The sequence below is a fragment of the Python bivittatus genome, unplaced genomic scaffold (assembly GCF_059951505.1).
Source record: "Python bivittatus isolate LINGU-HERP-01145 unplaced genomic scaffold, Pbiv_v1 ctg000400_np1212, whole genome shotgun sequence".
Classification (NCBI taxonomy): domain Eukaryota; kingdom Metazoa; phylum Chordata; class Lepidosauria; order Squamata; family Pythonidae; genus Python; species Python bivittatus.
Genome location: NW_028277073.1, coordinates 57,984 through 72,037, shown reverse-complemented (window position 1 = coordinate 72,037; position 14,054 = coordinate 57,984). Strand labels below are relative to the sequence as shown.

Genomic DNA, 14,054 nt, shown 5'->3' with positions numbered 1-14,054 from the left:
CTTAATAATATTTTAATAGCAGCTGCAAACCAGCTGACATCTTCATTTACCATGATCCAGAGTCTTTGTGCTAATTAGTCACTGCCAGTTCAGACAGGTTAATGTATATGTTAAATTTTAATGTCAGGCACCTACATTTCTCTTGCCCCCCTCAAACAAGTAAACATGCCAAAGATTTCCAATTTGCATAATATCCATTACAAAATGTGGATTTTCTGATGTTTGCTTAAACTATTTGAATTTTGACAGAGTATGTCAAGATTTGCAAGAACCAATAGGTTGCTAAAAGCCACCTGCAGATGGCCCAAAGGACCAGAAACTATAGCAAAATTCTCCATTAGACCATCAAAACTGGAACACTGAACATAAATGTTCCTTTTCTTCAGATATAGAGAAACCATGCATGAAGAGTCTTTCTAAAGATGGAATATGTATTGATCACCTGATTTATACTGTTTAAAGGAGAAACACCTTCCCTTTTAGTTTTAATCACCATACAAAACTCACTGAGAATATATACTATGCAAAAGACCCAAGAGAGTATATCAAGGCCATTAAGAAATGACTATATAGAACCCAACATGTTTGGGGCAATTCCTTTTCAGTAAGCTACTAAAACAAAACCATATAAACAGCCTACGCAGCTTTATCTCTGGACCATGATACTGATCCAAGTGACTTGCCTAACAGAATCTCCTGTTTACTGAACAAATAAAGTATTAGAAAAAAGAAAAGAGTTATTAAATCCAGTGAGGAAAAAAAAGTTTAATTCTTACTTTTTGTAAAAAAATCAGCATTATATGTATTGTAAGCATCAAAAACATTAGAAATAGAAACATATCAATCATTATTTATAGATTAAAAGAAATATAATTACACTTGCTCATTTTAACTTAAAGCCCTGTACTGTAATGCCAGTAACCCACTTATAGATATTTTAAAGGGGTTTCAAAGTTGTCTAATTTAAGTTTTTTATGTTTATTGTGTTAATTTGTAATACCTGCGAAAACAGAGGCAGTCTTCCTTTATTTTATTTTTCATAGGTGTAGATTAATAGAATACTTTCAATCAAAAGGAAGTCATGCCCCACAACACAAAATCAGTTGTGCTCCATATATGTCCTTGTGTTTCATATCTGCATATTTGATTTGTGCTAATGAGAATACAAGTTTTTTTTCCTTGTTTGGTAATGAAAAATAAAGAATATTTTGAGCTTATTTTCCAACTTGCCAAGAAAAGAATACACACACATATATATTAGAAGTCTCTCAGAAAAAAAAAATTACTGCTACATGTTTCTGAAAAAAAAATCTCAAATACAGGTAGTCCTCAGGTTATGATGGTAATTGGGATCATGATTGCCGTTGCTAAGCAATGCGATTGTAAAGCGCAATGTCATGTGACTACATCATTTAGAGACAACAATCCCAGCAGTCCTGGTTGCCATCATAACCCCAAGACGTATGGGTCATTAAGCTGGAAGCAGTGGGAGTCCCAGGTAAGGAGTACAGGGGTGCCGTGGGGGGGTGAAGGAGGCCAAGGAGGCCCTGGGAGGGCTGGAGCAGGCTGCATGTGAATTGGGGGAGGCCTTGAGAGGGAGTGGATGGCACAAGTGCAGGAAGGCCGGGGGTGGACAGTGCGGCACAAGTGCAGGAAGGACAGGGGATAGATGGTGCAGCGCAACTGCAGGAAGGCCAGAAGGTGGACAGCACAGAGGGACATGAGCACAGGAAGGCTGAGGGGACTTACCAGAGCGACTTGCAACCTTCCCTGCTGACTTCCCTATTGACTTTGCTTGTGGGAAGCCAGCAGGGAAGATCACAAAGGACAATTACACAAGGGCGGGACACTGCAACCACAAGCGCAAGCCGGTTGTCAAGCACCCGAATCGCGATCACGTGACTAAGGGGTGCTGAGACAGCTGCAACTTCAAGGACCAGTCATAAGTACCACTCATACTGCACCGTTGCAACTCTGAACAGTCGCTGAACAAGTGGTCAGTAAGCGAGGACTACCTGTACTGAGATACATCTTTAGTAAGCCAATTTGAAAACTAATCTACTTCCTAACCAAAAAAAAAATAAATGAATCAGTATGTCTTAGCGTGCAATATCTACAGTATGAAGAAAAGGAGCATGCAATAAAGTTTACTTTGCTTCTTCTCCTTCCTTTAATATTTGGGAGCATAATCCTTTAATTAGGATTTTAAAACCTATGTTCCTAGCATTTCATACCCGACCAAGATCAATCTTGTACTTCTAATTTCTGCCAACTCCCTTCTGAGTTCACTCAGAAGTCCTCACTCATACAGATTAGGCCATGAATTTAAGAAAGCAGAAATGTACAAGTCAAAGACTGCATGATTAAATGGAAGCAAAATGTGAATACAGGTAGTCCTTGTTTAGGAACTGCAATTGGTTCCGGCAACATGGTTGCTAAGCAACATTGTCACTAAGTGAACCACATAACTGAGAGAAAGCGAGAGAAAGAAGCTGTGAAGATTGCTGGTTGCTGCCATCTCATTTAAGATAAAGTTCTCTTGTGCAGCAATGCCATTGTTACTATCACTCCGGCTTGCATTGTTGTCAGGAGCAGAAATTTAAAGTGCACGCATGGGGAAGAAACTGATTTTTTTACTACTGTGTAGTGTAGTAGTACTGTTTACTACCACTGTATTTGCAAACCATCACTATTTGAGAGAGTTGCTAAATGAGGATTACCTGTAGGTCAACTGATATGTAACAATGGGAACATCAATGGAAGATAAATATTCAATTTACCATGAACATTATACTCAGAGAAAACTGGTACAAGATTATTTTTTGATAGAATATTACTTTATTGCCAAACATTTTCATTCAAAAAATTTCTGGAAATGAAGTAATCAGATTGAAACATATCTAGCAGAAATGTCACAAAGCCCAGCAATTCTGGAAGATGATTCACCTTACAATGAAAGAGATTTTAAATAATGACTTTCCTTTCCTGCCATCTGCTTTTCTATGAAATATCACTAAGCCTTTTAAGTTAGCTTTGTATATGTTAGCAGCCGCTAAGATACTTTATGCTTCCCAGTGGAAATTACACTTAATTTTTTCATTAAAGGATGGCAGACTAAGCTCAATATCAAAAATAACTTCATATTTAAAAAATAAATCTGATACTAACTTTACCTTGGAAACTATTTACAGATTATAATTCTGGACATAAAACTCTGTGATATCCAAAATTCAGGTTTCTCTTAAAATAAGATTTTAAAAAACCAAGTTCTGTCTGACTGGTCATAAAATTAATGGCAGTTTCAGATTAGCTAGAAATTCTTGTTAATTCTTATTATTTGATTGATGATTGTTATTACTGTGGTTGCTTTTGTTAACAATAATAATTTGAGGTTTATTTTATTATTTATATAATACAATTATTATTTTTATTATTAATCTTTGATTCAAACTGCCAAATTGATATATGGTTGTTTAATAAATTGTATTAATGTTACTAATAGAATAAATATGTTTTTCTTTTTTCTTAACATTCTGTAAATTCCTAACTAATTTTTAGTTTGTAAATCCCTCTCTTTTTGTTCTGCTTTTTTTTCTTGGTGCTGTTCTTAAGTATCTAAAAATAAATAAAATATTAAAAAATGTGTAATTTTCTGTTCAGTAAGTATCACTTTTACATTCCATAATACTACAGGTAGTCTTCATTTAGCAACCACAATTGGGAGTGGCAACTCAGTCATTAAGCGAAGTGATCACTAAATGAAACTGTGACTATGCTTATGATCTTACTTCAGTTTTCCTTTGCTTTACAGACCTGCAGAGGTCATAAATGCAAGGACTGGTCGTAAAGTTATTTTTTCACCACCTTTGTAACTATGAATAGTCGCTACACAAGGTAGTCGCTAAACGAGGACTATCTGTAAACTGTGGTATCTAGCCCACTACCTACTCAACCTGGAGGCTACGAGTGAGGCTTAAAAGAGAGAACACCTAATTATTAAAGCTTGCCCCCAAAAACATGTGTTTCAATATATAGAACAAACTTGCACACTGTTTGTGCACACCTTCTCAAACAAGGAAAACACCAGGTAGCACCTGGAATTATTCATTTGTGCTGAATTTTCCCTGCCAGGACAAATGGCAGGAAGCTTGAGGTTTCATTAGATAAGAAGGTACTGCAATCCATTTGCTCAATTTAACTAAGAGAAAGAAACATACTATAATGAAACAGGTCTTGCCTTCTGAACCCCACGTTCATTCCTCCATCACATAAATCATACATACTGTGCAGTCATGTCCTTTGGGCCCACCATCACAATGCAGTTGCCAGCTTCGTTACACTGCTTTCCGACAAGACTGTGTGCATGCACTTGTGGAGGATCGGTGTGAGTCACCAAATCTACTTCTATCCTAGCCAGTCCAATGTAATTAGAGATCTGCCAATAAAAGTATACAAAATGACATCAAGGGGTCCTTCCATAAAGACCATCTTTCTATGAAACATCCATTCTTCAAATGGTCATGGAGTTTTAAAAAGAAATATTCCCCTATGTAAGCTTTACTGGGTTAATTTGTACTCATTATATATGCTTTCTTCTGGCACTGCTTAAGGAGCCTGGAAGCCTTCTCTTCTGTTTCTGATTAAATGTAACTTGCTAAGTTTCATTAACAGAAATAGACTACAATAGTCTTAAAAATGGTTGGAAACAAAAGCCAGTTTTGGAACATGGTTTATAAAGCTTATCTATAGCCACTAATAACAATTAAGACCATATGATACCACTGATCATCTTTGCATACTGTATAGCAAACAGCCATGAATCTTGGCTTATTAAGCCATAATATGAACAAGCAGCATACTCATGATTCTGCCTTTGTGCAAAGAGGTAAACAACAAGATAAAAACAGCACAACATCAATTCCCAAAGTCGGATTTAGTGTGCCTCAAAACATCAAAGCTAGTTTTAAACACAGCTATTTTGACTGATAAATATTGGCTTGTTTGGGTGCAATAAACATCCTGGTTTATTTGGCTTGTTTATCTGCTTGCATTAAGTGAAAATAAAATGGGTTATATACAGAATCATGTGACTTGTTCACTCTGTTTAAATCCATACATTGCACTAAACCAAAATGCACGTTTCTTGCTTTTAGCTTAACCTAACATACAATTATGTTTTAACCAGAATTTTTAAGCTTCTTTTAAACACAGTTCCTGTTTCACTCTACACAGATAGTTTTGAGGCATTTTCTGACCCAAATAACCCAGACCGGAATACAATTTTTTTAAAAAAATGTATTATAATTTGAATTTAAAAATTATTCTAACTTAAAATTATTATTTAGATCCCACACCAAAAGGTCCAAGATTAATTGATTCAACATTTTTAAATTCACTTAGAATTCTGAATGCAAGGTACAGGTTCCAAAGGGGATTTCTAAATGCCTTCTATAAGTAAGCATAAAATATACCATGATATAAGGGTTTCAAGTCACACCAAGATGTGAAAGTATGCACTCAAGATGCATATTAGAGTTGTTCAGTTAGCCTCTTTTGCTCAAGTTCCTACTATTTTCCACTCTCTTCCACAAATATTATTCTCTAATTAACCTTTCACCAACTTCCACTCTTCCTTTTTATTCCTGGGCTCCCTCTGTCCATAGTATTATGCCCAGCCTAGCCCAGAATTAATTGTAGCCAAATCAAAATTTTCTATTCCTCCAAACAAATGTTCAGTTGCTCTGGAATCAAAAGTCTGGGGGAATAGAAAGATTTAAGCCCCTTCACTCATTCTACCAAAGAGAAGGCAGTAACATTGCAAGAACAGAAACATTTACTTCAGGCAGCTATCTATAACAACCAGGCATTACATTATGAAAACTTAAGGTGTTGGAAACAGGCAACAAAAATTAATCAGAAAGACCAAACAATATTTGTACCAAATAATATGACTAATAACAAAATTATATTTTTTGTTTTTTTTTATCCCGCCTTTATTATTTTTATAAATAACTCAAGGCAGCACACGAACATACCTAATACTCCTTCTTCCTCCTATTTTCCTCACAACAACAACCCTGTGAGGTGAGTTGGGCTGAGAGAGAGAGACTGGCCCAAAGTCACCCAGCTGGCTTTCATGCCTAAGGTGGGACTAGAACTCACCATCTCCTGGTTTCTAGCCTGATGCCTTAACCACTAAACCAAACTGGCTCTTAAAAGAAAATAAAGTAAATTTAAGATTTTTAAAGACAGAAAAAGCAATGCAGATTACAGACTCATTTTTTAAGGTTTCTTCATACAATGTGATAAATAAATGAACGTGATGCTTACCTTAACAGTGGGATAAGTCTTGTGCCCCTTTTCACTAGATGCTCCAGGCAGCCCACCATGTGAGGGCCCTTCACAGCCATAACGGAACCGGAAACCTCGCTGCCAAAAATGGTAATTAAAGCAAAGCCATTCCATCAGAGAAAACTAAACTACTAGGAAAAACTTTGCCTATGACAGGATATAGTTGGGGAATCCAGCATCCTTAGAAAATCCTTACCTGCTTTGGCTGTTCAATTATAGTGAGAAATGGGCCTTCAACTGGTAAAAACAAACAAACAAGAAGATATACAGAGTATCCCAATATTAAATAAACATATAAGCACACGTAATACAGTTTAAGTGGAAATTATGAACAAAACACATGAAAACAACAGAAAATTGGCTCCTCCCCTCAGTTGTCTATAGTTCTACATCCCTGAGGAGACATAACTTACAAAAAGTTCCTTACCTGTCTCCATAAGCAGCTCTTTCTGCTCAATCAAATGAGCACCAAACTGAAAATCGTCATAGTCTATCCCATCTAAGCACTGCATACAAAAAAGGATCAAGAAGAAAGGAAGCCTTAAGTCCCAGATGACTGAAAGCATTAGCGCAGCATTATAAAGATTCTAGATAGGGTAGATAGTCAATAGGAATGAAGTCTACATTAAGTCTTTACTACTAATGACAATTAAATGAAAACATTGAGAACAACAAGCAACTTATCTAGGCAAGTGTTTCCTGAGCATCTGAGGCAAAGAACACTCCCATCTAACACCCTACACTGGTGAAGAAAGCCTACAATTCACTTAAACTTTAAATATTGTACACTGCCTACACTCTTTGGAGTTGGGCAACCCCAAAATCCAATAAATACCTAAATAAGACCCTTAGATAAGCTTCTCAGGACATACTTCTCATCTGGAAGGAGGCAAATATGAGAATGGTATCTCCACTGAGTAGAATAAATTGTCTGGAGTAAAGAAAAGAAACAGGTATTTGCTCCTATACAAGACTAACTGATCCATCATTGCTTAAGCCTCACCTCATTTCACGTATAAAATCAGGCATTTTTTATGTTGGTAGAAGGTTGTATTACTTAAAGAACACAAACCCTGCCCTTTTTTTTTTTTTTTTTGGTGGCACATAGTCACCTAGCAGTTTCTTCTGAAAGGATTGCTGTGGAATGTCTATTTGCTTGTCTTGGGCCCAACAAATAACAAACGCAGAGAGGACAACTTTTGTTTTTTTGTTTTAAGCCTTCCAAAGTACATTATCCAAAAAGAGAATGCAGCTTTGCAAACTTGGGACTAGAGACTAGGCTTGAACCTTGCCCAGGAGGAGGCCCGGGTTTCAACCAGATCCCAGTTCAAAATAAACTGGGGGGAGGGGGGAGACCTTCCAGGCAACGGGGGACTGTTAAGACTCACCGCGGGGTAGCCTTCGCCATCCATGGAGGATCCAGCTGATAATCACGGAACTGGCAATCCGGCCCTGCGGAAGAAACAGAAGAGACAAGCGCTGCCGCCGCCGCCGCCGCCGCCAAATGAAGCGCAGGCGGAAACGGGGCGGGCAAGATAACACGGCTGGAAAGTCCCTAGAAGCCCGGCGAAGCCCAAGAGAGGGAGGAGGGAGAGAAGGAAAGAAGGCAGGCTCTGCTCGCTTCCCTCGCGGCTTCTCGGCCGCGGCAGCGCAGCTTGTTCCGCCTTCCCGCCACCCTCTTCACCTCCAGGCTCCCTTGTGGGGCGGGCAAAGGAAAGCGCTGCCCGAGGGGCGCCGTCGGGGAAGGGAGAAGCACGGCGAGTCCTCCTGGGAGCGCGGGGGACCCGAAGGCCGCCTCTTTTCTCCGGCAAGCGAGGCCGAGTTTGCTCCGCCTGCTGATCCTGGCGTGGGCGGAAACCCACCGTGCCCCGCCACGCTGAGACTGTGACCGGCGTCAGATCCGCACGTGCTTAGTTACTACGTTCGGGGATTTCAGGAGGGCCGCTGAGTGGGAGGGACGGCGAGGGGGGAGGAGGAGGAGGAGATGATCCGCTTCCCCCGGGGAAATGGAAGCACGGGGAGGGCGTCTCTGCGGAGAAACCCAAACACGGTGCCAAAGGCCGGGAGAAAACGGCAGGACGGAAGAAGGCCCGGCCGCCGCTGCCGCCACTCACCACCCGTCGGATCCCAAGCAGCTCTGCCGCGCCGAGGCCGGACTTCTCCGGCCTCGCTAAGCTCCGCCCGTCCCTTCTGGAGGGGTTTACCGCTGTCAGCTGATCTCTGGAGGGCAGGACTCCGGCGGGAGGAGGCGGCGGATGGCGACCCTCGCCGAGAGCCCCGCAGGTTTCCGAGAAGGACTTGAGCGGCGACCCTGAAGAGCCCTCCCGTGGGCCTCGCCTCCTGAAGTGGGGCTGGCACCGGGAGAAATCGGAGGAAGTGGCAGGGACGCCGTGCTTGCCCCCCTCCCCTGTCCAGCGAAGAGACCCCTCCGTTGCCTTTTTTACCTCCAATCCAAGACCAGAACAAGAGCGGCTTAAAAGAAGAAAGACTGGTTTAAATTATAAGTCTTAAAGAGAATTTTTATAAAATGTTACGTTGGTACATGTCACCGGAGAAATTGTCTAGAATGTTATAAAGGTTCTTCAAATTTATGCTGGAAGTGTAATCAACAAGAAGGAACATTTTATAATGCTTGGTGGACGTGTAAAAAAGCCAGAAAAGTTTAGACAGAATTACATATTCAAATGTACATTTTCAAATACAGAAGCTTTTAAAGATTAATGTACAATTGAAACCAGAGACTTTTGTTTTGGGACTGATGGATAAACAGTTGGAAAAAAACCATGGAACTTTGTTTTTGTATACAATAACTGCAGCAAGACTACTATATGCACAAAGGTGGAAAGATTCGACTTTACCCACAGTGGAGGAATGGATGGTGAAGATGATGGAACTTGCTGAGATGGCCAAATTGACAGCTTTAATTAGAGACAGGACATTGTCTAAGTAACGCTGATTGGAAACCCCTTGTTGGCTTTTTTGGGAAACAGAAAAAAATGAAATTATGATATATGGTTTTGATGATTAGAAAAAAATAGATTACAGAAAAAATGTAAACAATGTAATCAGAGAGTAAGAGGTCAATTTACATTTATACTTATAACTGCTGTAAAAAAATCGGAAGTCTCTTCTTTATTTTTTTTTCTTCTCTTTGATTTCTGCACTTTTGTCTTTATTATTTTTCTTATTGGTTTCCTTTTTCTTCTTTTTTCATTCTAAATATTAGTTCTTGTTATTTTTTATCCTTTGTTTTAAAATTCTAATAAAGTTATTTAAAAAAAAATAAAAGAATGACTGGCAGGGGAAGGGAGAAATGGATTCTGGTCCAAGTGAGAAAAAAAACATGTTCAGAGTTGCCTACATCCACATATGCTATTCCTGCACTTTGAAAAAAAAAAAAAACAGTTCTGGAATCTATGCACAAGTTCAATTGTCTCCCTGTTAAATCCGTTCCTAGGAAAAGATGGGCTGTCAAGTAGATGGTTATTCAGGATGGATCCTCATCCTGTTTGCTCCACTACAGATATGGGCTGTTGATCATTTCTACAGGGCGGGAAAGCATGGCATCCTTGTGAACCACCACCACTGCCTCAGCCTATAGTTTCCTGTTACACATCAAAGTAGAGTTTTCTGACATGCTGGCTCAAATAGTGCTGTCCAGTTGCCTACTGTGTGCAGTGCAAGGAATACTACTTTTCTTCCAGTCACTGGCATGGCTTCTGAAGGGACTAGACTGGTTAAACTGTCAAGTTTCACCCTGGAATTGTTTTTTGCAAACTTGCCTTCACTGAACACATGAAGCACAGTGCTGTTACACTGCAGCACATTGGTGTAGTGGTACTGTAGGCATGTGACCTCAACCAGCATGTCACAACATATAAGCACATACCTGGGGTCTCCTCCTCCACCAGCTCCTTTGCTTCTGGCTTCTGTGGAGTGGTGCGAGGCAGGTGTTGCTGCTCTGCCAGAGACCAGGAACAAGTACTTGGGTGCAGCACCTATATGCATAGAGCACTTTGGTTGTTCCATGGAGCATTATGTACCCTGGTAAAATAAAAAATCCACAGGAAACAATGAGAAAGGATGAGTTAGCAAAGAATAGCACAATGAAAGAGAAACTTTCCTCAAATAGACTAAATGTAGAAAACTAAGCTGTCTATGTGACCATAAGAAGGAAAAGTATTTGGTGCTTGTTCTCAAGGAACCTCATGGTTGAGTCCTCAAGAAGTGGAGTTCAACCCTGGACTAGCACCCTGGAGGAACTACAGGAACTACAGAGTTCCATGGTGGGTTCCACTACAGTGGGAGGAACAAGGTTCTGCTCAGAAGGCCAAGACTGAAGTAAAACCTGTACACGGGAAGCAGAGGTAAGAATTGTCAATATGTTTATTGTTGTGACTGTCAGATTCAGCCAGCATGGCAAGGCAAGGCGAATGCCACTGCTCAGCTTCGCCTAGTCAATTTCACTGCCCCAGGCACTAGCAGCGAAAAAGGGGAAGTTAACAAACCGTGAACTGATTGCTGACAGGTGGCGGCAGTTAACTCCAGCGGAGCGGATATGCTGTATCATCTCCGGCTTCCCTCGAGCGCTGCAGACAAAGGGAAGCGCAGCAATCAGCGCGCGATTGAGAACTCCCCGCGATTGAGAACTCCCGGCTTTATGCGCAACAGGAAAACCCAACAAAGGCAACAACCATGCAACCAATAGATGGCAATCAAGAAGACAAAAGAACCAGACTGAATCTGCCATTTGGGCGAGAGGGGATTACTGCGGGTAATCGGTAACTAAGCAACGGGGTAAAGCACAGGAACGGGGAAACTATAAAACATCATGTAAGTTATGCCACAACAACCCTGGCTTTGTCTGTACCTACCTACGTTACACTCTAGTAAACTTCTTTGCTGAACTTGTGTGTCACGAGAGTTTCTTTGGAGCTGAACAGGGTAAACCTTACAATGACCACACGTAACAATAGTATGTAGGATTTTTTAAAAAGTAATAATAAAAAGATAGGAAAGAAATTACAGCAACAAAGAAAACTCATGAAAGAGAATTAAGATGAAACCAATACTAAAATTGAGAGCTTAAAAATTTCTAAGTTTAAAAAAAAAACATGGCAAAGGAAACCTGACTACTAACAGTTGGAATCACATCTGCATGGAAGTAGTTCAGTCATTCAGCATCTTAGCCCTTAAGTTTATCATCAATATTCCCCCCCCCCCCCCATTTCATTGTAGATAGGGCAGGAGAGGATTAATACCCCAAAGGTAGAGATACTGTTGTACTGGACATTAACAAAATCTCACTTCATGATATGCAGTGGTCTGAAAGTGGAGATATCTTCCTCAATGAGGCATTAGTAATGTCAATCAGATCTTAGGAGAGGCTTTCATGTTTCTTATAATGGTAGTACCAAGATGAAAAGTTTGAAGGCTGTACTGCAATAGCATCTCTACAGGCATCTTGTCTGAAAAGGTTAACTCTGAAGTTTTCACTATTCCAAGAACTAAATTCCCCTAAAGGGGGCAAGGAAAACAATTACAGACAGGAGATAGGATCCATTGGTTTCCACCTATATAATACAAGAAACAAAGTTTAACTAAGTAGGGATCTTGGAGGCTTTCCAGTTGCTTCAAGTACCTTAGCAGTGCAAGATACATTCTAAGGGAGATAAACCCTACTCCTAAGATAGGCAGCAAGAGTGCCCTGAGAGAAGCTCAGAATTTTCCTTAGGAAACTGTTTTGAGCTACTTCCTAACTGGGCAGTGGCTTTTTCCTCCTATCCTCAGATCTCAGTCTCATATAACAACTGAGCTACCACCTCAGCACAATATATTCCTGTTAGTTGCCATTAACTGACCACCTGTGTTTGATACTGTTTCTGCTGTGACCACTACCTCTGTCTGGTTTATCTTCAATCTTCCCCTTTCACAATAGTTGGGCAATCTGGTCAGCAATCTTCTAAGGCCAATCTCAGTGCAGGAAATAAGAGCCAAGTCATTAGCATACATTAGGATTGAGATTTTACATCCACCGAGGGAGGGGAAGAAAACTCATAGTGACTTCATAGCCACTATAACATAAAATGTATATTTGGGGTGAGTAGAGAGCCCTATTTTACACCTCTGTCCAATGACATGAGATCTGAAAACAGAAACATAATGATGCAGCCTGTAGTGGTCTATGGAATATTACCACACTGGGTAGAAATATCCTTGAGAATGTTTCCAATAGCACGTATTGGCAGCATCCTGTATGGGCAGTTCTCTGCAGCAGAGAGCACCACTGCCCAGCCATGCTATTTAACTGGTCCACCCTAGGCAACTAATGGACCCCACTGGGTTTCAGAGGGAGGTTGGGGTTGCTCCTGAAAGTCTGGTTCACAGTCCAACTGAAGCCTGATTCACTGCTTGGAATGAGAGGGCGACTGAGACTCTAAATTGGATCATGGCTACGTGGCCTCTCTCCTCTCATGGATCCCATGGCTCCTCTTGGTTTACCAAGGAGCTGGGGAAGATGAATCATGAGAAGAGATATCTAGAGTGTCCCTGGAGAATGACAAGGAAAGAATCTAACCAAGCATGAGTTAGAACTGCTGTCAAGGCCTACCTCCTGATGGTAAAAGCAGCAAAACATTCGTATTTTTGTGTCTTATTGCATCAGCAGATAGCCACCCAGCAGCCCTGTTTGGAGTATTCCAGCTCCTCCTCCTCTTTCTTCAGGGTCACTCTGAAGAATATTCTAGGCATCTGTCAGATAGTCACTTGAATTCACTCCAAGTTGGACTCAAGCCACAGAGGCCTGTGAAAGTGATGGAGGCTCAATCTGGTCTGGTTATCTAGGATGAGTTTGATCTTGTTGGGCCCAATTAAGCAGACAGGGTGCTTGGAACTGTTAGCTCAGCCACCTGTATGCTGGGCCCATGTTAGATAGGGATTCCCAGCAGATGACATACAGCTGGATCTTGGTGAATTCATCCTTGAGAGAACGGATGATCCTGCTTCTGCGTAAAGAGGCAGTGATTAACTCCCTCCTCAGGAAGCCATCACTGGATCCAATCATCTTGGATAACTTTTGTCCCATTTCCAATCTTTCTTTTATAGGGGAAGTTTTGAGAAGATGTTTGTGTGGCAACTTCAGAAAAATCCTGGAGAAAATGGATTATCTGGACCCTTATCAGTTGGGTTTCAGACCTGGGTACAGGACCAAAACAGCACTGATCGCACTTGTGACCTCTGGCAGGAGCAAGATTGGGATGGTATGTCCATCCAGGTTCTTCTTCTTTTTTTTTTTTTAATATTTTTTTATTTTTACAACAAACACAAAACATACATGAACAAACAAAACCATAGAAAGGCATAAAAAAAAGCATCTTCCATTTTATACCGTGTGTCAACCAGTTACCAACTCGTTGGTACCCCTTTCATAATCTTAAATTCTCATATCATCTATTCAAAATATACTTGTATACTTATCAATTATCAATTATTAATCATTCATAGCTAATCTATAGAATCATTTATTACAAGAAATTTTGACTTTCAATAGGATTAGTAATACATTTTCATCTATCGATTATATGTGTATATATATATAATTAATATCAAATTTCTATTATAAAATTTCCTAATCCATTACATTACTATATTTTCTCATCCAATCATTAATAAAAACAAGTTACTTATCTTCTTACTCTAATTTC

General features: G+C 40.2%; 1 protein-coding gene across 5 annotated transcripts in view; it reads right to left on the bottom strand.

The window, feature by feature from the left end:
- NFKB2 (nuclear factor kappa B subunit 2) overlaps positions 1-8,757 on the bottom strand; it is a 52,489-nt gene extending 43,732 nt beyond the window's left edge. Inside the window, exons 1-6 of one of the 5 annotated variants that reach the window (XM_088144258.1) lie at positions 8,466-8,757; positions 7,740-7,803; positions 6,779-6,857; positions 6,548-6,588; positions 6,331-6,429; positions 4,284-4,435 (exon numbers count right to left, since the gene is read on the bottom strand). In XM_088144258.1, the coding sequence (XP_088000384.1) occupies positions 4,284-4,435; positions 6,331-6,429; positions 6,548-6,588; positions 6,779-6,857; positions 7,740-7,763 (395 nt within the window). In that variant the 5' untranslated portion in view covers positions 7,764-7,803; positions 8,466-8,757. The other 4 variants (XM_088144261.1, XM_088144260.1, XM_088144259.1 and 1 more) reach the window with 4 other exon arrangements.
- Positions 8,758-14,054: the final 5,297 nt, after the last annotated feature.